This window comes from Mauremys mutica, chromosome 2 (genome assembly GCF_020497125.1).
Source record: "Mauremys mutica isolate MM-2020 ecotype Southern chromosome 2, ASM2049712v1, whole genome shotgun sequence".
Classification (NCBI taxonomy): Eukaryota; Metazoa; Chordata; order Testudines; family Geoemydidae; genus Mauremys; species Mauremys mutica.
Window position 1 is genome coordinate 213,892,787 of NC_059073.1, and position 23,406 is coordinate 213,916,192.

General features: G+C 43.7%; 1 protein-coding gene and 1 long non-coding RNA gene across 4 annotated transcripts in view; one reads left to right on the forward strand and one right to left on the reverse strand.

Annotated features, from left to right (window-relative positions):
- The window catches only part of SLC6A20 (solute carrier family 6 member 20), a 42,842-nt gene that overhangs the window by 4,007 nt on the left and 15,429 nt on the right, over positions 1–23,406 (reverse strand). For 2 of the 3 annotated variants that reach the window (XM_045003275.1, XM_045003276.1), the window contains exons 3-10: positions 17,032–17,123; positions 15,062–15,289; positions 12,129–12,239; positions 11,185–11,426; positions 7,726–7,888; positions 5,400–5,604; positions 2,678–2,837; positions 48–213 (exon numbers count right to left, since the gene is read on the reverse strand). In XM_045003275.1, the coding sequence (XP_044859210.1) occupies positions 48–213; positions 2,678–2,837; positions 5,400–5,604; positions 7,726–7,888; positions 11,185–11,426; positions 12,129–12,239; positions 15,062–15,289; positions 17,032–17,123 (1,367 nt within the window). Of the gene's footprint in view, positions 1–47; positions 214–2,677; positions 2,838–5,399; positions 5,605–7,725; positions 7,889–11,184; positions 11,473–12,117; positions 12,240–15,061; positions 15,290–17,031; positions 17,124–23,406 lie in introns of all 3 variants that reach the window. The other variant, XM_045003277.1, reaches the window with a different exon arrangement.
- On the forward strand, positions 5,977–9,661 carry LOC123362798. Its single transcript, XR_006576576.1, has 3 exons — positions 5,977–7,791; positions 9,048–9,171; positions 9,390–9,661. It is a non-coding gene; the product is annotated as an uncharacterized LOC123362798 (long non-coding RNA).

Consider the following 23,406-nt stretch of genomic DNA (forward strand, 5'->3'; position numbering starts at 1 on the left):
GCAAGAAGGGACTGGTGATGAAACAAAGTGATAAGTAAAATAAATACCTGTGTGGCATCCCACGCTTGGTACTGCAGTGTTCCTGTGCGGATGTAGTCAGTGAGGTAAAATATAAACAAGCTTATAATTAGCACAGGACTGGCAAAAGCCCACATAATTTTCCAATACCAGTTTGGCTTGTGTCCGATCATTAGGAGAAGGTCTTTTTCAAATCTGTTTTAAAAAAAAAATGCAGTTTGTTCAACTATACTATTAATATTTTGCATTAATAGGTTAGATACTAGGAAAATCTTTCTTTTTACCTGTAAGGGTAGTTAAGCTCCTGCATAGACTTCCAAGGGAGATTGTGAAATCCCCATCACTGGAGGTTTTTAAGAGCAGGTTTGACAAAGGCCTGTCAGGGAAGGACTAGGTTTCATTGGTCCTGCCTCAGTACAGGGGCCTGGACTTGATAACTTTTCAAGGTCCCTTCCTCATTTAGTTCATCGTTGTATTTCTTGGCCAAGAAAACTCGGATGGATATAATTGCAGACAGCTAAATACAATTGGGCTCTACATTAGGAAAAGGTGTATTTTGAAAGATATGAAGGAAAAAGGCTTGTGGGGGCTTTCTAATGTGTAGGGCCTAGAGATTAATGTGTGAATCCTGTAACAAGTCCTATCTAAATATTTACAAATAATATCATGTTACTAGGTGTGCTCTACAACTATAAAGGACCAAATCTGCCTGTAGGAAAAAAATGCTGAGTAGGAAAAAGTGTATGTGGCTAGGCAGGGTGTGAGCTGAGAGAGACCTGGCTGCAGGGAATTTGGCTTGTAATGTGTATTGAGCAGAATTTAAGTGGAAAACATTGGGTCATGGTAAGAGAGAGAACTGGAGGAAGGCAGGTAGACTCATTTATAATGTTTCTAGCTGTTTTTTCACCTAAACAACTCCCTAAACAAATGCAGACAGTTTCCATCCTAGCTAATAGCCATTTATGGACTTAGCCACCATGAATGTATCCAGTCCCGTTTTAAACATTGTTATAGTCCTAGCCTTCACAACCTCCTCAGGTAAGGAGTTCCACAAGTTGACTGTGCGCTGCGTGAAGAAGAACTTCCTTTTATTTGTTTTAAACCTGCTGCCTATTTTAATTTGGTGACCCCTAGTTCTTGTATTATGGGAATAAGTAAATAACTTTTCCTTATCCACTTTCTCCACATCACTCATGATTTTATATACCTCTATCATAGTCTCCTCTTTTCCAAGCTGAAGAGTCCTAGCCTCTTTAATCTTTCCTCGTATGGGACCTTCTCTAAACCCCTAATCATTTTAGTTGCCCTTTTCTGAACCTTTTCTAGTGCTAGAATATCTTTTTTGAGGTGAGGAGACCACATCTGTACACAGTATTCAAGATGTGGGCGTACCATGGGTTTATATAAGGGCAATAATATATTCTCAATCTTATTCTCTATCCCCTTTTTAATGATTCCTAACATCCTGTTTGCTTTTTTGACCGCCTCTGCACACTGCGTGGACATCTTCAGAGAACTATCCACGATGACTCCAAGATCTTTTTCCTGACTCGTTGTAGGTAAATTAGCCCCCATCGTGTTGTATGTATAGTTGGGGTTATTTTTTCCGATGTGCATTACTTTACATTTATCCACATTAAATTTCATTTGCCATTTTGTTGCCCAGTCACTTAGTTTTGTGAGATCTTTTTGAAGTTCTTCACAATCTGCTTTGGTCTTAACTATCTTGAGTAGTTTAGTATCATCTGCAAACTTTGCCACCTCACTGTTTACCCCTTTCTCCAGATCATTTAAGAATAAATTGAATAGGATTGGTCCTAGGACTGACCCTTGGGGAACACCACTAGTTACCCCTCTCCATTCTGAGAATTTACCATTAATTCCTACCCTTTGTTCCCTGTCCTTTAACCAGTTCTCAATCCATGAAAGGACCTTCCCTTTTATCCTATGACAGCTTAATTTATGTAAGAGCCTTTGGTGAGGGACCTTGTCAAAGGCTTTCTGGAAATCTAAGTACACTATGTCCACTGGATCCCCCTTGACCACATGTTTGTTGACCCCTTCAAAGAACTCTAATAGATTAGTAAGACACGATTTCCCTTTACAGAAACCATGTTGACTATTGCTCAACAGTTTGTTTTTCTATGTGTCTGACAATTTTATTCTTAACTATTGTTTCGATTAATTTGCCCGGTACTGACGTTAGACTTACCGGTCTGTAATTGCCGGGATCACCTCTAGAGCCCTTTTTAAATATTGTTTAAATATTTTAAATATTAAATATAGTCAGCTTTAAACTTCTGTAGGGAGAGATGTGGTGTCAGAGTTACAGAGGATGTATAGTGTGGTCACTTCAGCTCTAACCCCTCCCTTTCCCAGGGATGAATCCTGACCTTGGTACCCTCCCTAGGGAGGCTTGTGAGGGAACGAAAACATGTTGCAGGGGAGGTGCCACCTCACACTCACAGAGCTAGGTGATCACCCCCTCTTGGCTGCCCAGGCTGAAAGAACAGCTCAGTCCTCAAATCTGATGAAAGATTTTTTTTTTTTCCTGGAGCTGCTGTCCTGGCCTAAGTGCTTTCCCCAGTGTGTCCTGCCTGCACCATATCCCTGCGATGGCACAGTTACGGCAGTAAGGGAGGAGGTTTTAAACTCTTACCTCCTTAGCCCATAGACATAACAAACCGCGATTGTCTCCACTAGGACGATGAGCAGCAGAGAGAGGGTAGCTCCATAGTCATTGAATATGTCAAACCAATAGTTTCCAGCCTCCATGGTGAACACCAGGCCAACAATGCAGTTGATGAAACACACAATACCTGTAGGAATAAAACAGAGGTTATTTTAGTCACAATGGAAAGGCAAATGTTACTAGGGCAGCAGTCAGAGGCTTTGCATTGAATAAAAGACATTGGGTTTTAGCATTTTTTTAGTGGTTATTGGTAGTCTTCTTAGGGGAACCAAGAAAACTAGCAATGTCTAGATACTAGGGTGATTGATGCTATATAAATACCCAGACTACAGCGTCGATGTGGATGAGGCCTGTGTTACAGTTAAGTGTATGTAGCTTGACCGTTTCCCCACATTTGAAGAATTGTTGCTTCGTGTGGCACTTTCCTATATAAATTAGCAGAGAAGCCCACAGAGAGTTCTCTGATAGCACTAGGGTGACTAGATGTCCTGATTTTATCGGGACTGTACTGATATTTACTTGTTTGTCGGGACGCAAATTGTCCTGAATTTTTCCCTCTGGCGTACAGGTGGAGGGGGATCATGCCCCCCTGCCCCAACTCCACTCCAGCCCTGCCCTGACTCTGCCCCTCCCTCCCCCATTGGATCCCTCCCTTGCCTCACCTCTTCCCCAAGTATGCCACATTCCTCCTCCTCACCCCTCCCTCTCTCCCAGGCTTGTGCTAATCAGTTGTATGGCGGCAGAAGCGCTGGAGGGAGGGAGGAGACGCAGGACGCCGCAGCCAGCTCAGGGGAGGTGGAGGCACAGTGGAGGTGAGCTGGTGCAGGGGGGTGAGGCATGGAGCTGCCGGTGGGTGCTCAGCCCCCACCAATTTTTCCTATGCTCCGATGGCTCGGGTTTTTTTTGCTTTTGTTTTTGTTTTTTCCTCCTCCGCCGCCGGCACTCCCCCACCCCCTGCATCCCGATATTTCATGTCTCTCATCTGGTCACCCTAGATGGCACTAACTGGAGAGGTTGGAGAAAGGTGAAATTAACTCAATTTCCTCTTGCCTGCTTCCCAAGTTGCATTTAATTTTAAAGGCAATATCTTAGTATTTCTGCACTCAGCACCAAATGTGAGGTGCCTTTGTATTTGCATACCTCCTTCTTGTGAAAATCTCAAAGCACTTTGGAAACATCACTGTGAAGCTGGAGGATATTGTGATTTTTCTTTTTATTTGACCTGATGACCACCATCTGAATCTCCTATTACAACAGTAAAGGTGTGGCATGATTGCTGTTATGCAAAGACAGTATGAAGACACTAAAAAATATTTCCTTGCAAAATATTTTCTCATGACCCTGCTGGTTTGGTTATGAGCACAAAGGTATTGGCTTTGATTTCTTGTAAATAGATATAGAAGAAGCATCCCTGATTATTTGTTTAATCACACATGCACCCTCCTGCCTAATGGCCTTTGTTCTGTGTCATAAGAACAAAAAGTCTGAATGGTTTTGGCAGGCTATGTGAATGAAATAACTGTGGAACTGCTGATAATGGTGGATTATTTATAGTTAAAAGTATACAGGTGGTGTAATATAGGAACTGATGCAAATGTTTTGAGGTTCAAAAAATTTAGCTAGCTATTTTTTGATAGGCGTTTCTCCTTTTGGTCAGAGGCAGATGTACTAAGATACTATACATTTGTGATCAGATTTCAAGATCAAAGAAGTTCCGATAAATATGGAGACATTTGGATGCGTATGCACTTTTTGATGCTTACATACCATTAAATACTAATCTGACTGATCATTTGACTGGATATTTGTGTCAGAAGTCCTTGTAAATATAAAGATGTGATCTCTGCAATGTCTTTCTTAAAAGCAATAAAATACTCTGGGCCATGTATTCTGGAGAATTATGGTTCCTCCTAGGGAGTTTTTCTATCTTGGGTCTCCCAGCAAACAAACTGGGACAGGCGATCTTCCCTGAGAAATGCCACCACTGGTTGTAGTTTATGTTTAAATATATTCTGTGAAACCAATAGGAAAATATCTGTATGTTGTATTACAGTACAAGGGCCACACAAGTGCTTCCTTTCAAAAAATATTCACTGTGTACTTGTAACATAGTTTTGTTTTTCCTTATTTGTATCATGTTTGGCCTTTTTTTAAGCACTATTTTGATGAATGAAAATGATACACACTATGGTCTGTGGTTGTTGTGAGAGAACTGCATTTTGGAGGCTGGAGACCAGGCCTCACATGACATTCCTCATGCAATTGACAGGCTGTGGGGGTGGGGCAGTCCTTACTCAGAACTCCCACTGTAATGAATATGGAGATATACCTATCTCATAGAGCTGGAAGGGACCTGAAAGGTCATCAAGTCCAGCCCCCTGCCTTCACTAGCAGGACCAAGTACTGATTTTGTCCCAGATCCCTAGGTGGCCCCCTCACAACCCTGGGTTTAGCAGGCCAATGCTCAACCCACTGAGCTATCCCTCCCCCATATCAGTCAACTCCCCTTAGGGCCTGAGCCTGCAAGGGGCTGAGTACCCTGCACGTCCCTTGAAGTCAATGGGAGTAGAGGGCACGCAGAACCTTCCATGCTGGGGGCTTCCACATCCCTCTTGAGTGTGTTCACTTCTTATGCAGCCTGAATTCCTACCCGCTCTCAACCTGTTTTATTATGTGGTAGTGAACTTACCTGAGATCACCTCTTTAGGTAAATGGGTGGACAGAAATTTGCTGTCTGTCAAAGGGGTGAGGATAGCTGCAGTGTTCCCCAGCATACTGCCTATGCCCAGCATCAGCAGCATAATAAAGTATAGCACTGAATACAGCTGAGAGACCTCCATGTTTTTTATTGCTTCCGAATACAATATAAATGCCAGTCCAGTGCCTTGGACAGCCTGCCAATGAGAAGAAGAGAGTAGAACCTAACCAAGCATGGTGGTGTCAGCTCTTCAGGTAGCTATGTCCTTGCTCATTTACTGATAGAAATCAAAATCAGATTATTATACAAAAGAACTTTAACCCAAAATAACCTTTCATTAAAAGTATGTCTCCTGCCTCTTACTGAAGCTCTACTTCTACCACTTTAAACAGTAAATGAAAACTGTAGGTAAAGTAAGTCTAAACTCTGCCACCTTTTACTCTTGTTGAGTAGTGCCTTGCTCTTCAAGGAGACCCACTGATTCCAATAAGACTACTCACCATGAATAAAGGCATCAAAATCTGGACCTTAATGATGGCAAAATGGTAACTATGTGCCAGTAGCCTTGCGTAATGAACTAGTTGAGGTCTTTGCTGGCCTGTTTGAATGGTGCAGTATTGGCCTCCTACTACTACCCGGAATAATAATGGACCAATCTTGCAATCTTTACTCAGGCAAGTAGTCCTAAGTAATCAAAATGAATCGTATCCTGATCTTGGTTCCTAAAGCCTGAGGAGTTCCACTGAAGTCCTTTGAATTACTTTAGATTTGCAGAATGTCACCCGTTGACTTCAATGGGCCTGCTAGCATGTAGAAGAACTACTCCCCAGGTAGTGGTGGGGCAGGAATGAAGCCGATAACAATACTTGGCACTTCTCATCTTCAAAATGTTTGACAAACATTAACGTGCCTGAGTCAGCACCTCCCCAAGGGTAGCTATTATCGCCCTTAGTGCAGATGGAAAACGCAAGCAGAGCAGTCAAGTGACTAGATGGCTGTTATTAAAGCTGGGTTTATAAATGCAGACCATTTCCCCTCCTAGTTCTATAAGTAATATGGCAACATCCTCTTGCATCTAATCTCAAAGGGCCAGACTTGTGACCTACACAAAAACCTAGCAACCTGCCCACATTCATTGCAACTAGTAACGTGCTATGTACTACTGATGGCCACACCGTTAGTGCTGGGCGGATGGACGATGTGGAAGCCCAATGTACATGGCAATTGTGCTGGAGGAAACCTTAGTGCAGGGCTGAGCTTAGGGCTTGAGCAGTAAAGTGGTGCTTTACTGAGCGAAGTTAATTGGCTGCCTGAGCAGAGGGGAAAGAATGATAAAAGGAGCAGCCCTGCGCTTACATCCCCTCCCTCCTGCCAGTTCATCTACAGGGAGGCATTTCTGGCAGATATGGTGATGACCATGTTTTGCTTATAGAAGGTTTGAACATTTTGGGCTGGACCCTGAAATTCTTATTTATGGGAGCTGTTCCATTGACGTCAAAGGCTACTCACACAGGTAAAGTTTACAGGATTAGGTCCTAAGTCTATTGTAGCAGAGCATCCACCAAAATTAGTTGTGCCATCTTCAGAGTCCAGCGGTGAGATGCCAATTAATAGGAGCTGCGTGGCTAGATCCCGGTACACCCCAGGTTTGCAGGGCGGGAGTCCTGGGTGCATGGGAAGTTGGAATGGGAGTTTTTACTTGAATGTCTCCAAACAGTTTGACTTCTCTTCCATTTGAGAGGCATGAGAAGGTTTTTATTTTCATGAATTCGCTTGCCCAGCCAAGACCATCAGAAGAGGTCTGAGTGTGACTAAGCGTCACAGCCCAGAGCCTGGGTTGGTGTGTAAGATGCATTGCCCCAGGAGGCACTGTGCCTACAGACGCCCCTCTGGGTCACAATTCCTCCCTCTCTCCAGGGGATAGGTGAGTATTAATTTACAGCTGGCTTATTATGATAGAAGCAAATTATGGCAGCCAGCAGCTGCAGAATATATATATATAATATATATATAGAGAATATAAATGTTCCACCTAAAGTTACTCAGTAGAAGCATCTTTACATAAAGGCTACAATCACCTGGGGCTGCTAAGTGGCCTAAGCAAGGAAGGAATCGCTTAGGTTGCCTAAGCTAAGTGTAACATCTACCATCACATAAAACATACTCAAGACCTCCTCATCAGTACAAGAGCTAACAGAGTTCGTGTTCTTTCTCTCCCTTAGACCCAACCATCAATATACGCTTCCACCTCTGACTGAGGGAAAAGGAAACAAAGAAAAAAAGACAACCAAGGCTGGTGCACAAAGGAGCAAGTTACCGTGTCTAGTTCAGCTTCCAAACTGCAGTTTTTAATCTGTGGCAATAATTCTGCATACTGGTTTGGGTAAGTGGACGTTAGGTAATCTTTCATACTGTCGAGATTGTCTGCCGTTAAAGCTCCTTCTTCCAGGTCGAAAACGTTTGTCAACAGCAATATTACCCTGTAAAGACAAGATAATTTAGTTTCTTTCTACTAAAGCTAGAAGAAATGTTTCAGTGGCAGAATTTGGATGCAGCTTCTTTTAAGTGGAGGCGTGCACACCAGAATACCACAGAGGGACAGGCAGGAGAGTGCTTGCTATACTTCAGTAAAGTGTGCTGAAAAGAGGCTAAATGTGAAACTACACTTGTGAACGGGGAAGAAGGAAAATTGGGCCAAAAGATATGCTTTGGCTTAACCAGAAGTTATTGGCTTGATGCAGGAATCACTGGGTAAAATTCTATGCCCTATGTTAAACAGGTCAGACTAGATTATTATAATGGTTCCTTCTGGCCTTAAAATCTATGCATCTATATGAAAATTAATTTTCTTATTTTATTCCTCTCAGTTCCATTTGCAATTATTGCTGTGAGTGGATGGTCCCCAATTCTGGCTCAGGTCCTCAGTTCATGTAAACTGGCGTAGCTCCACTGAAATCAGTGGTATTACGGTATTTACATCAGCTGAAAATCTGCCCCTCTGTCTCTTTTCCTTTGTGCCTCTTTTAATATGACGACCACATGGCATCAATTACTTTCTGACGAAGGAGATGCTTGGAATATTAGCCTGTCCTCTGCTGTGATTAGTGCAATAGGTTAGTGCTGCGTAAATCTAACAAAAATATAATAATAGTCCAGTCACTGAGACTTTACATGGCTTTACGATCAGATCCTGCAGTGTGCTGAGCATCTTCTGTGAAGTGCTGAACTCCTTCAGATCTCTCTGTAGTCAATAGGAGTCGATGCTTCGTAGTTCCCAGCAGGGAGAACTCAGCACCTTGCAGGATCATCCAGCTGGTGGAACATATCTTAGTACCTTGGACAGAGATTCAGACTGATATGGGGGTTGGCTCACATGGCACATCATGTCTGGGAGCTATCCTACAGGATACTGGAACAAAGCCACTTGATTATAATCGTGGTCCAGACCTGACCATGAAAATGACTTTTGGATCAAATAGACACCTAGGGTTGCACTCTTCTAAGGACTCGGGGACATAGTTCTGAGATCAAACGCATAGCATATTTCATGCTCTTTACTCCTGTTACATCTCTCAGCAGTACTTCCGCCAGAAGGCTTGACACACATGTGAGAACCAAATTTATCTCCTTTCCACACAGACCTGTTGTTATGTCACTGTGCATACCTGCAAATGATTGACATCATGAAAAAAGAAAAGGATTTCTGCTTGTTCAGTCTTTTCACCAGTATTTTCTACCACCAGACTGAAGGTGGCATGTCAGGGTAAGATATTTATTTATACAAGTCAAAAGGAAGCAGAGAACTTAATGCATGTTGGAGAGCAGATAATTCTGAAGAAACAGATTCTAAGTCCTCTTGAGGATTTGGTGAAGATTACGGTCTGTGTTTCCAGCCAGGCCAGGCACAGCCAGGTATCCGTAAATCTTGTGTCTAAGAGTTTGCGTGGCTGTACATCTTGTGTTCATTTCTTGTGTTCACAGAATGACCAGTGAGTACAAATCACCTGCACCTCTATCTACTTCAACTGAGCCTGCAATCTGATACTCAGATTTGTGCCCACAACTGAACTGTGGGCAAAACTATTGATTGGACATATGTTTTGAGGTTGTAAATTGTATCTACAAAAAGGCTGTCTGCAAAATTTGGCCCTCGGTATTTGCGCTTTCCAAAATTCTTGTTTGTTTGCTATTTTGATAATCTGTTCGGATAATTCCTGGGATGATGTACCATGAGAGCCCTTGACACTGAAGAGTCTGTGGAATTTCCAGCTATTGTACAAAGCTTTTTCAAGCAGCGAGAGTTGTACTGTGCCTTTGTGTCATACGGCGACTGTTGGGATTTTCCTTCTCATGCTTACTCTTTTATAATGGGGTGGGGTGGGGTGGGGGGACAAGCCACAGGGTTCCTTTGAATGAAAATGTGGCTATCCCCATATGATTTTCATTTCTCAAAAGTAAGCCTTTTATTGAGAACTCCTGTTTTCATTTTTGATGGGGGGAGGGGGGAGGGTTGGGAAATGTCTCTTTCTGAACCATTTTTTCTATCTCCTTCCTCTGAAGGATCAGGAGATGGCTCAAGCTGGAGACAGGACATTGGGCAGGGAGGGCTGGGCTGAGGTGACACTGAACATTCTCTCTCTCAGGTGCTTGGCTAGCTGGTTCTGGCTCACATGCTCAGGGTCTAACTGATCGCCATATGTGGGGTCAGGAAGGAATTTCCCCCTGGATACGATTGGACCTTGTGGGTTTTTTGTTTTGTTTTTTGCCTTCCTCTGCAGTGTGTGGTGTGGGTCATTTGCCAGCATTATCCGGGTATATCTTATTTAATAATTTCCCTGCCATGGCATCAGCCTTGGGCACTGGTGCACCTCAGTCCCTTCTGTTCTTTGCCTGTGGCTCATAATAATCTAGTTTCCTGTGGGTTGTAATACTTGGATCTCATTTCAGTTGTTGGGTCAGTGTGCAGGTGCTGAGTGGGTGGCCTGGGCTATACTAGAGGTCAGACTAGATGTTCTAGTGGTCCCTTCTGGCCTGGAACTCACTGACTCTATCAGACTTTTCTCCAGTTGTGAGTGTGCTTTAACAGGAGCAGCAGCAAAGAAGCTCTCTCATGCTTTCTAAAAAGTGGCTGCTGTCCATTCCTTTCCTGGCGTCATCCCTGCCTACAGTTAAAGGTGTGCTGCAGTGCTGAACGCAGTCAGTAGGAATCCAGCCACTGTCTGTCTCATGCAATAAACTTCATACACACCTCATCAGAGGTAGAAAGCTCTGTAGCCATCTTCACTATCATGCTGAGGCAGCAACCTGGGCACAACATAGTTAAACTTGGCAGTGTAGGCAGGACCTAACTCTGTCCTTCACCTAAGTCCTTGGACTTCCGAGGTTTTAACCTTGTGACAAGACATAGGTGCATGCCTTCTCCAGGGCAATTGTAAAGAGTGTTGTAACTGGTTCAGGGAACAATGTTCTGTAACCTGCTTATAACTGCAATGTAGGTGGGTCTTTAAACTCATTTGTCAGCAATGGTACCTTCAAAACTTGCAGACAGTAGTAACCTGAACTCTGATAATCAGTACGAGTCATAAAAAGAACAGTGCACTCTGCATTCTAATCTCAGATTTTATCTAATCTAATATCTCCTGCATATTTATCAGATCTATTCAAGTGGCACTCAAGGAGCTATGCTGCACAGCTGCTAATTGTAATCTCTTTTCTTATGTGTAACATCCTATGTCATGTCTCGGGGGAAAAATAAGTTAAAACTCCAGTCTCTTACTTGCTTAGACAGTTTTCATAGTTGAAAGTCGCCTTAAAACCATAGATAGAGAAAGTCACAATACTGGCAAATATGGACGTGCTGCTGTTTATCAAAGAGACGATAATGGCATGTCTCTCGCAGTTGTTGTTTGACTCGTTGTAGCTGGCAAACGCTATCAGGCTTCCGAAACCAAGACCAAGTGAGAAAAAGATCTGGGTAGCTGCATTAATCCAGGTTTTAGGATTTGCTAATTGCTCTAGCTGTAAAACAAGAGAGTGAGCAATGGCTGATGAAAATAAAAGTGGACTTCAGACCGTTTATCTATGGTATGCCTAAGGCTCTCATCATTGTAGTATCTAGACGTAGAGGAGAGAGTAATCTCATTTATTAGGGACCTGATTCTGATTGAGACCTTATATTCGCACAGCACCTAGTAAAGTCAGTGTGAGTTTTACATATAGAAACAGTGCAGGACTAGGCTCTGTGTATGTGTTTCTCCAGTGGGTGAATAAAATGATTTTGTTATTTGCAGGGATAAAGTCTCTGCTGGTGTAGATGAGCAAAATTTCACTGAAGTAAATGGAACTGCACCCACCTACGCTAGCAAAGAAATGTCTAATGATCTCCTTTGCCATCTTTGGACTGAAATGTATCTTAGGCCATATTCATCTGTGGTGTAATTCTGTTGAATTCAAGGATGAATTTGGTCTGATATTGTTATTCAGTATATAAATAATACAACACAGCTCAGGTTTGATAGGACACTTCTTTTCCTGGGTGAGGAAGCTAATAACTCATTGGTGATATAGTGGTGTATCCTCAAGAGTCTAGATATGTACAATATCAGCCCTAACTTACTATTGTGAAAATATAATCTAAATAAAAATAAGTTACTATTTTTTGTATGAAATTATACAGTTATAATAAAGTTTTGTTAAAAATTCAGTGTACATTTTCGGTACCTTTGGTGTAAACATGTAAATCAGCCCATTCACAGCTCCATGTAGTGTTAGTCCTCTAATTAAGTATATCATGAGGACCAAATATGGCAAAGTAGCTGTTACGTAGACAACCTGCACAAAAGAAAAGGTAAATTAATTAAAGCATTAATCTCCACTGGCATCTGTTACTGTTTTGCAAGAACTGTACAGGTATAGGAAGAAGGAAAAAGTCAAATAATGTCTACATTAATGTTTTACATTATCAAGATAAAATTGGAAAAGGTTATCAATCCTCATACTACAGAGTTTACAATGATTAGCAGTGGGGGAGAAGTAGAGACAATGAGGGGGGGTATATCAGAAAGAAATTTCCTTCCTGGAATAGGATTGCATTCTTAGGTACACTGTAGGTGTGTATATCTCCATTTGCAGACAATGTAGCAGTCTATATATTGACCATTGTAATCTGGTATGGCAAATCCTGTATGTATGTTTGTTCTGCATGAAATATTCATAATATCACATTTGCTGCCTTATACTGATCCTTAAATGAGCACTTGATAATGTAAAACATTAATGTAGACATTATTTGACTTTTTCCTGAATTTTCTAAAGGTTTCGGAGATATCTAAAACCTTTGGGAACTTTTTTCTTTTTGAGAAACGAGAGTGGAATTCTCAATGCTGTCTTGGGATTTAAATGACCTTCCATTACTGAAAGTGTCAGGTCATCAAGTCTGTCCTGCATCTTCGCAATGTGTGTTGTCTACTTCATTTCATTAGAAGCTTTTATTAAGTTATTTTACATTCTTATTTAAAAAAACAACCTTTTAAATGAATTAGTTTCAAATAACTTAGCAGCTGGGTCCATTGCACAATACATAACATTACTGCTGTTTTTCTAACTAAGATACACACAACGCTTCTTTCCAACCCAGACTCTATGTCAATATTACGGCCACAATGGACCTATGCAGTAGGCTGTGCATTTAACTTTGCCACATAGAGCCAAGTTCAGCAAGTTGTTTTTGTTTTACATACTCTTGGGTGCCCATGGGTTTCTGTGCTTGTCTAATATGATTTGAGGCTATAAATCTAATCTTTATTCTGAAAACAGGTTCAGGAGGGAGATCTTTTTCAGCTTTTGGGGGTATCCTGTAATAAGGTTAAAAAAAAATCAGGGCGACCTCCCCTCCCACAGCTTAACAGTAGACATGTGTCATAAACATACAGCTAAGGGTAGCATAAAATCCCTCTTTACCCGGTAAAGGGTTAATTCCCCTTTTACCTGTAAAGGGTTAAGAAGCTCAGATAACCTGGGGGCACCCGACCAAAAGGACCAATAAGGGGAGAAGATACTTTCAAATCTGTGGGGGAAGGTTTTTGCTCTGTGTCTGTCGGAGCCAGTCAGGAAACAGGGCAGGGGAAAATATATCTGAACTAAGCATCTAGTCTTGCAGAAATAGTAAATAATAGCAGAAAAGAAATACGTTAGGTTACCTTTTGTTTTAGCTTGTGAATTTTCCCCTGTGCTAAGAGGGAGGTTTATCGCTGTTTTTGTAACTTTAAGGTTTTGCCTAGAAGGGAGATCCTCTGTTTTCTTGAGTCTTTTGTTATTCTGTAAAGTACTTAACCATCCTGATTTTACAGAGGTGATTCTTTTATCTTTTCTTTAATTAAAATTCTTCTTGTAAGAACCTGATTGATTTTTCATTGCTCTTAAGATCCAAGGGTTTGGGTCTGTGTTCACCTGTAGCAATTGGTGAGGATATTATTCTCAAGCCTCCCCAGGAAAGGGGGTCTAGGGACTTGGGGGGGATATTTGGGGAAGGTAGGCCTCCAAGTGGCCCTCCCTGAATGTTTGTTTAAATCACTTGGTGGCAGCATACTATTCAAGGTGGAAGTTGAGCCTTGGAAAAGTTTTTAACCTAAGCTGGTAAAAATAAGCTTAGGGGGTCTTTCATGCGGGTCCCCACATCTGTACCCCAGAGTTCAGAGTGGGGAAGGAACCCTGACAACATGTTATTTCTTTCCTACAGCTGCTTTTTTTCTTTCCTTCAGCTGCTTTTTCTTTGTCTGAGTCACAGATAAGTTCTTCCTCCAAACTAATTGAAAGGCAGCTTTTCAATAACGGCACCACAAGTGATTGCCACGGAGCTTCAGTATCACACTGGTGTTTATATCAAACAACAGAATGCTGACCTGCGCCCTCTGATACTTTAATGTCTTTGTCTGATCAGCTCACTCCTGTGATTCCATGAGCAAACAGACTTCATAGTCCTTGACTATGGCACATGCCAACGACCACCACATTGTAAACATGGACAGAAGTCAGGGGCTTTGTTTAGATGAAGGCAGTATGCAATTAAATGGCTAATGTGTGTACTCTGCCCTTTGCAGGATGAACTGTGATGTTCTATGACACTTGTACAAATATGCTGCCTGCTGTCCAGAGACTGGCCCACAGAAACTATATGCCTTAAGCTACTGCAGCTAGTAGAGATCCTCTTTTAGCTAAAGTGGTAATGTTCTATGTTTTAGAGACAAATATTCCCACGTCAGATATGTAGGCAGCAGAGCTATTGATTGTAGTGTGGGAATGTAGACGACACACCGATCTATTACACAACTCATGGTTAGAACCAAATGAGGTTATGCAAACGCTCTCCCAATGTACAAGCTATTGGACGCATTCATCAGCCTTTAAATATCAGCCTTAGTGCCATTGTGCATACAGTATATGGCCCTGTCTCCGCACATAGCCCTATATGGTCCTGCATGAGCACTCAGGCAATGGTCACACTGTGTTTCCCTGATGAAGAGGAATTCAAACCAGCCAGGTTTAAAAAGCCTGTCAAAAGTTGTTTGTTTTTTTCCAGTTAACATCACTTAAAGCTGGTTTCTGCAAGTCCTAATTATGGTTTAACTCTGAATCAACAGTTATTATCCTCTTACCTTGCCGGTAGACTCTGTTCCTCTCAGAATGCAGAGATAGACCACCAGCCAAGCCAGGATCAGGCATACCACTTGCTCCCACTGGATGCTCCCATACTCCTCAATGGATGGTGAAATGTTCAGGGTTTTCCTGTACCAAAAGTACTGAGTAGACGAGGTCTTCGCACATTCTTCGTCATAACCGGTGTGGTTACTGTTCAGTGGACAACTGGCCCATGGCAAGGGATCCTTTGGGGGCCAAACAAATGCAAAGGTTGCAAAAGTTAAGCATGTTGCAGGGATTTTTCAGAGCTTTAGTATATTGATGAGGCGTGGTGGGAAGAGAAAAAGGTAACGTGCAAAGTGACAGTTCAAGGAAGCCAGGGGCATATTGTGCTGTAGATGTATGGCGAATCTGGGACAGATCCTGCAGCTCTTACTCCCAAGAGTAACCTCGCTGACATATTTATATCTAATAGCAGGAAGTTGACATACACACAGTGATGTTCTTTCATTTTCATCATCTCCTTCTCTTCAGCTCATACCAGTGATGTACTGGGACTAGTCACAGGAATAAGGGTTGGGGATGATTGTGGAAATTCCCATGAATGCTAATGTTCTTAGGATGTTAAGTCCCACAGAAATAAATAGCATTAATTTGAGGTAGACTCTGCCCCTGGATTATGGTTAGGTTGCCATTTTCTTATGGAACTATTGACATAAGAACATAAGAACGGCCATGCTGGATCAGACCAATGGTCCACCTAACCCAGTATCCTGTCTTCCAACAGTGGCCAATGCCAGGTGCTTTAGAGGGAATGAACAGAACAGGAGATCCAGCCCCTGTCGCCCATTCCCAGCTTCTGGCACCATCGCTGCACATCCTGGCTAATAGCTGTTAATGGACCTATCCGCCATTAATTTATCTAGGTTTTTTTTAACCCTTTTATAGTCTTGGCCTTCACAAAATCTTCTGGCAAAGAGTTCCACAGGTTGACTTTGCGTTATGTAAAGAAACACTTCCTATTGTTTATTTTAAACCTGCTGCCTATTAATTTCATTGGGTGACCCCCTAGTTCTTGTGTTATGAGGAGTAAATAACACTTCATTATTTACTTTCTCCACACCAGTCATGATTTTATAGACCTCAATTATATCCTCCCACAGTCATCTCTTTTCCAAGCTGAAAAGTCCTTGTCTTATTAATCTCTCCTCATATGGAAGCTATTCCATACACCTAATCATTAGTAAGCATTTCTGAAACATAAAGCACATTGTAAAAGACAACATCACGTCACAGATGTCTTTGGACAAGTCCTATGCATTTGTAAGTCCATCTGAAGCGAATAATGCCTAATTGCCAGTGTCATAGGAAAGTGGCTACTCGGCTTAATCATAATCTCACTATCCAAGTTCAAGTGTCAGTGCACAATAAAGATTTATTAAGTCCCTTCAGAAACTCCAGAGATGATACATCACAAAACCTTATTTACTTCTTTATTGGAAACACCCATTCTGTGCTGCTGGGAGAAGCTACATAGCTCATCGCAGAAAGCTTTTATTTTCATTTTGTTGATCAAAAGATTAGCAAAGGTCTCACAAGGATGTGAAAGAATGTGCCCCTTTGGAGACATAATTACTTTTTAAAGTGTTCACTGCCAACAAACTTTAACCAGACAAGGCTTCTGAAGTCAGCAAAGCAGGGGTGCATGGCCTGATGATGACCATAAGCAACTCAAATAAACATTCAGTGGTCAGATTGTAGTGCTGATTATCAGCTCACTGCCTGTCAGCATCTGCAGAATTTCATATACCTTCTGCACAGTGCAGATTCCCCTCTGGTCTAGTGCCACCTGCCTGGAAAATAGCTCCTATTTTTGCCAAACAAGACAGGTATGTTTTCAGAATTCCCAAGCACTTTGGCCCCTGGCCACCCCTGGAGGAAGTTAGGTCATTGTCTAGCAATGCAGATCATCAGTGTTTCTACTCACCTGGAATGAATGGAACAGGTACCAGAATGCCCAGGCATTTATAACGTTATAGTACATGGAGAGGAAGAATGACACCACCACACTGGCAATGCCTGAGAATGAAAAAAGGGGAAGTCAGCGGAAGGGCAAACTGGCTGTACCTCAAACTGCAGAATTTAAACATGACACACTCACTTCTTCAGTCATTGGGAGAGCTAAAGACGACCACCACCATCACCAATGAAACACAAAGGTTCAGAAAAGAAGGCTGGAAAAATAGGAGCCCATCTAGATAGAACCTGCCTAAGGTTTAGAGCTGTCCTAATGGGAAAGTGGCAATGCCTTAGGAGCAAAGAGACCAGCCAACCCAGTGACTCATGGTTAGACAATAATGTGCCATCCTACACCTTTAGTAGGGGTGAAACACTTAGCTAAAGGGACCATATTTTCTGACAGACTCTACATGTGTCAGGAATACCCTTTTTTTTAAAGTGCTGGTATTGCTACTGTGAACGTCTGACTGGACAGAGCCATTTCTTGCAGTGGAGGATATTTCCTGGTATTTTCGTTCTAAGTGATTCTATCATGAAACAGTGAACGAGTGGCATTATCATTCACTTTAAGCCAAAGAACAGTTTGTTGGTGCCAACCCTCATTTAATTTCTCTTCACTCTAAACACTGTTAAACACTAAACTCTCAGTCCCCTAGACTCGCCGTCTCTGGCTGAGTAAATTCTTCTGTGCACAGAAACGCCTCTTGAACAAACATTTTGACTGATAAAATGAGGAATTGGGATAATTCAGGTGTCCCCAAAATATTCCTAGAACAACAGGACATGTGAAAACCTGGAACTGTAAGGGGAATATTGAGACATATGTTCACTTTAGTGTAAGCTGCTGTGGTTACTAAGTGCCTGATTAATCACGTGGCAGGTGAATAAAAAAATGCATATTTAGAGCCGATCAGGCCACTTCAAGGTTAAAAACCCAGTTAAAAATTGTAGTGTGGACAGAATCTGAGACCCCCGCCCTTATTTTTGCCAAACAAGCTAAAATGGTTTCCTCATGCTGTGGATTAGAAGAGAAAGCCAGCAGCATTTAACAGAGTTTCACGATTAAAAGGAATGATCGGTCTCCCATGCAAATAAGTGGCAAAATCTACCAACTGGTAGATCGCTACTACTGGTCAATCCTGGAGCCTCTGACAGTCGATTGCGATCTCTGTCCGCTAAAAGTCCGGCGGTGCAGTGGGGCTAAGGCAGGCTCCCGGCCTGTCCTGTCCCCACGCTGCTCCCAGAAGTGGCCAGCACGCCCCTGAGGTCTCTGGTGGGGGCAGAGGTCTCCGCCTGCTGCTCCTGCTGCAAGCACTGCCCCTGCAGCTCCCATTGGCTGGGAACGGGGACCTATGGCCAACGGAAGCTGTGGGGGCAATGCTTGCAGGCAAGAGCAGCTGAACAGGCGTTAGCAACAGCGGCAAATTCTTAGATCTCTGTCACACAGGAAGCATCTGGTATCTTTCCCGCCATAGTGTTTATGTCATAACCAGTGGTGAGCTTGAGCTGGTTCGCACGAACCGGTTGTTAAATTTAGCAGCCCTTTTAGAACCGGTTGTTCCAGGACAACCGTTTCTATAAGGGCTTTATTTAACAAAAGCTCCGGCCCAAGCTCACTTCCCCCTCCTCTCCTGCTCCGCCCCCCTTCTCCTCCCCCTCCCCTGCTTCCCACGAATCAGAGGTTCGCGGGAAGCCTGAACAAGCAGCAGGCAGGCAGGTAAGCTGGAGCGCGGGGGGGAGGGGAGGTGCGGCTGGCTCAGCGGCTCCCTCCAGCACAGCTCCTGGTCCCGGAGCGCGGCTCCCTCCAGCCTGGCACCCCCCGGCCGAGCGCCCCTAGCCCCAGCCCGGTCCCGGCCCCCGCCGAGCGCCCCCAGCTTTGGCTCCACAGCTCCAGCCCGGCCCACGCGGTGCTGGTGCTGGTTCCAGCCCCCGCGGTTGCGGCTCCAGCCCGGCTCGGGCCCCTGGGCGCCAGTGCTGGCTCCGGCCCCACGGTTGCAGATCCGGCGCTGGTCCCAGCGCTGCGGCTCCGGCTGGTCCCGGGCGCCAGTGCTGGGCCCGGCCCCGCGGTTGCAGATCCGGCACTGGTCCCAGCGCTGCGGCTCCGGCTGGTCCCGGGCGCCGGTGCTGGCTCTGGCCCGGCCGGTCCCGGGTGCTGGTGCTGGGCCCGTGCCCCGCGGCTCCAGCCCGGCCCCCGTGGTTGCAGCTCCAGCCCGGGCCCCGCGATGCTGGCACCAGTGCTGGCTCCAGCCCGGCTGGTCCCGAGCGCTGGTGCTGGGCCCGGCCCCGCGGTTGCAGCTCGGGCCCCGCGGCGCCGGTGCTGGTCCTAGCCCCCCGTGGTTGCGGCTCGGGCCCGGCTCGGGCCCTGCAGCGCCAGTGCCAGTGCTGGTCCTGGTGCCGTAGCTCCGGCCCAGCCCGGCTCGGGCCCCACGGCGCCGGTGCTGGTGCTGGTCCCGGCGGAGCAGCTCCAGGCAGCACTGTAAGAGAGCAGGGAGCGGGTGTTGGAAGAGGGCAGGGGAGTTTTGGGGGTTGTGGGGGGGTGGATAGGGGTGGGGTGGTCAGAGGGCAGGGAACAGGGGGATTGAATGGGGGCAAGGGTCCTGGGGAGGCAGTCAGGAAGGAGCAGGGGTTGGATGAGGTGGCAGGGGGCAGTCAGGGACAGGGAGAAGGGGTGGTTGGATGGGGCAGGGGTCTCGGGGGGCAATCAGGAATGAGAGGAGGGGTTGGATGGGGCAGCAGGGGGTAGTCAGGGGTCAGGGAAGGGGGTTGGATGGGGCAGGGGTCCCAGGGGGGCATCAAAGAACGCGGGGGGTTGGATTGTGTAGGAGGCCCGGCGGGGGGGGGGGGCAGCCACAACCCCCTCATGGGGTGAGGAGGAGGGAACCTGTTGTTAATATTTTGGCAGCTCATCACTGGTCATAACTATAGTATTCTCAGAATACTGGGTGGTCAATACGCTTCAGATTGTCACCTACTCTACTGTATGGCACAAATGTAAATCAAATACCAGGTAAAAGAAGGAGCTTTTCATCTGTGAAAGTAGAGTGAATTATATTGTAAAAATAAGAATGGATTAAAGAAATGTTGTATGTACCTTTAAGCAGAAATAAAAAATGTTGAAATACAGGTGCCAGGAAAAGAAACATTAGGCATAAACAAGGGTGCTAATGGCAAAACATTAACAGAAGATGGGTAATAGTTAGTAAGGAAATCAGATATGCATGTCTAGCCCAGCTAAACTTATCAGATTCTGCTTCCTTTGTTATCTTGTTAAGTGCTCGCCCTTTTATCTGTATAAATAAGATAGTTTGTGTCTTGCATGGTGCTCACATTATCTGGGTGTTATTAGCAGAGCGCTGTGCTAATAAAACAGAGTGGTCTGACAAACTGTGAGTCCTGAGTCTAACTTTGACAATGTGGAGGTCCCACCGAGACGGCAACCATCTTCACTGGGGCTGTGTGATTCCTGACCGTTTTTGTAGGACGACCGTGGCAGCCGGCACCTGGGCATTTGGCCCGAGCGGTCCTCCACCAGAACGCAAAGGCGCACGACCACAGTGAAGTCTACGCCATCGAACCTGTTGGTTCCCACTCTGTTCTGGTAGGAATCCCGGGATCTGACATCAGGAATCTGGTCAGGTAATTATTTCTGTGTTTTGTCCGGACTGAGGACTGTCCTGTCTCTGTGTCTATCTGTTCTCCTGTGGAGTGTTTGAGTCTGGGTGCCGTCTCCGTCTGGGGATCGGCCGACCAAGGGGTTCCTGTCCCTGCGGTCTGAGTGAGTGGAATCTGCACAATCGCAGCCGCACCGCACTTTGGGTAAAACCCTTGGTGTGAAAGCAAGGGTGATTGAGGCAGTAGCCTGTGGGCTCCTTTTGTGTGTTGCATCGCTCTGACGAACCCGAATTTCCTTCTTGTGCGATTGGTGTGTGAAGTCCTCCTGTATGGGTAACCAGACGTCTAAGTCGGGACAGTTCCCTAAACGAACGCCGGCTCATTTATGTATTTTAGGATGGGTCCAGACTCCTGTAAAAAGGGTCCAGACTCCTGTAAATTTCTGAAAAAATGGTCTAGGCTAACTCAGGGGGATCCCAAAACTCAGTGGCCACTGTTAAAATCTTGAAACAAAGACCGAGTGGATGTCTTAAAGGACAAACTTGGCCAACCTAAAACTAAATTGGCTAAAGGAGAGGTTAACTGTTTCATGCAGTGGTGGGAAGAGGCAAATCGTAGGTGGACAAAATCAAAACTTGCCTCTCTCAAATATTCAAATAATAAGTTAAAAGCTTTATTAAAAGCCTCCTCTCCCACCACCAGACCGAGCGCTCCTCTTTACCCCGTTCTCCAAACCCCGGATCGATCCAACCCCCTTAATACTCCCATCTCATTGTAAAAAGGACAAAAGTTCCCTTGTTCTGTTTCCCTTTGTTGTCTGCCTCAGAAATTGATTCTTTAGTGTTCCACTACCAATTCAGCAAGGGGGGGCTCCTCAACTAGCCCCCACCCTTCCTGGTCCCTTTCCTTGAACATTTCTTTCAAAATTGTGAAGTGACCACAATAGCACTCACAAACGGTTCATTGGAAAAAAGCAGGATCGGGCCCAGAAAAGCAGGCAAGCAACAGATAAAGAAACTGAAAAACAGGTTGGAAGCCCTAAGGGCATAGTGTCAGGAGTAAGAAAAGCAGTAAGTGCAGGCATGAACCCCTGGAACAATACTTAAAATGGTGAAATCTGAGGTGATAAAGGTGTCATTTTGGGAGATAAACAAGTGATTTAAGAAAAGAGAGTGAAAAGTTAACTCTACAGAGGCTGGAGAGAATTACGCAGTTAAACTTTGTAAAAATGTTAAAAAGAACCATGTTAAAGAGAGAATTCTTGGTTTCTTTGCAGCCAGTCTGAAGGAAAAATGGGCCCTTTTCCAGAAAAATGCCTGTAAATAATCCAAATATATATACAGCTATGTAAAAACAAAGCAGTGTAAAGGAATGTTAAGGAAAAGAAAATGTGTATGTATCTATGTGTCTGTGAAAATATGTAAAGTTCTAAGAATCTAAACCAGCACATCTGGTTTGTAAAACTCCTGTTTTGTAGGTGTAAGATAAATTGGTTTTGTTTTTGTTTTTAATGCCACTAAAAATTCATTTGACTCCTTAATTCAAAGTTGCAAAACTGACAGACCTTTTTGCAAGACACAGGTAATTAGTGTTGTTTGGCTTTGGGATTTAGCATTTAACCGGTAAGGGGTAACTTGATTCTTTACAAAATTTAAAATGTTTTAAAATAAAGACCAAGTCATGTCTGCAATAGGGCAGTCAAAATCAGGAGAATAGGGAGAGATTCTAGAGTCTTTTTGTTTGTTTGGTTGGTTTTTTTTGTAATAATAGCAGATAAGAGCTGTAGTGAAAGAATAAAAAATTAACAGTGACCCTCTGAGGCAACAGCAGAGGTGAGGTGCACAAAACAAAAAGAAGCAATGTTAAAAACACTGAGCCTTAAAATGGCTCTGTGTAATCAGACTGTCACTTTGATAAGGGTACATGAAAACTCTGTAAGAACAAAAGAAACAGTTACACCTTATGTAAAAATTCATATGGCTAATGTTTTAAAAAAAAAAGTTGTAGTATAGAAGAAATGTGCATTTTCCCTAGGACATGTGCAGTGTACATTGTAGAAAGGGGTAAAAAAAATGCAAATGAAACGTGCTACTGAAATTAAAATCCTATTAGGGCTCCAAAAAGAGCCGCAATAGACTGTGTTTTCTTTTTCAGATCTCTGTGTGTTTTGTAAGCAGGAGTTGAAAGTGGAAAGAAATCGAAACTCTGGTGGAAGTTGATTGTGTCCCTTTTAAGACAGAGTCTCTGAGCTCTGCTGATGGCTTTAAATCCAAGCCTGTGTTGATGCAAATTACCTAACTGATAAAGTAAGGTAAAAACTGCCAGCACAAAAGAAATTGCCTAAATAAAAGACATGGTATAACAAGATCCCTTTAAAAAAATTAATGCTAAATGTTATTGTTAATAATAAACATTGAAATAAATTTGTTAGTAAGTACCCCTGTAACAACATATAGTGTGTATGATTTTTGGAAAAATCCTTGAAGGTAATATGGTAATGATGCTTCTCAGCTATTACCTGTGAATAAACTTAAAGCTTAACACAGCAGGAAAAACATTACAAACTTGGTCTGCTATATAAGAAGAAAAACTTAAAGTACACCACCTCATAAATTTAATAACTAAACAGTGGAATAATTTTCCCATAACTCTTAAAAAGTAGAACCCATTAAAACCTGGCCTGCCTATAGAACAAAAAACACAGGAAAATATGGGGGTAATTCCTCTGTTT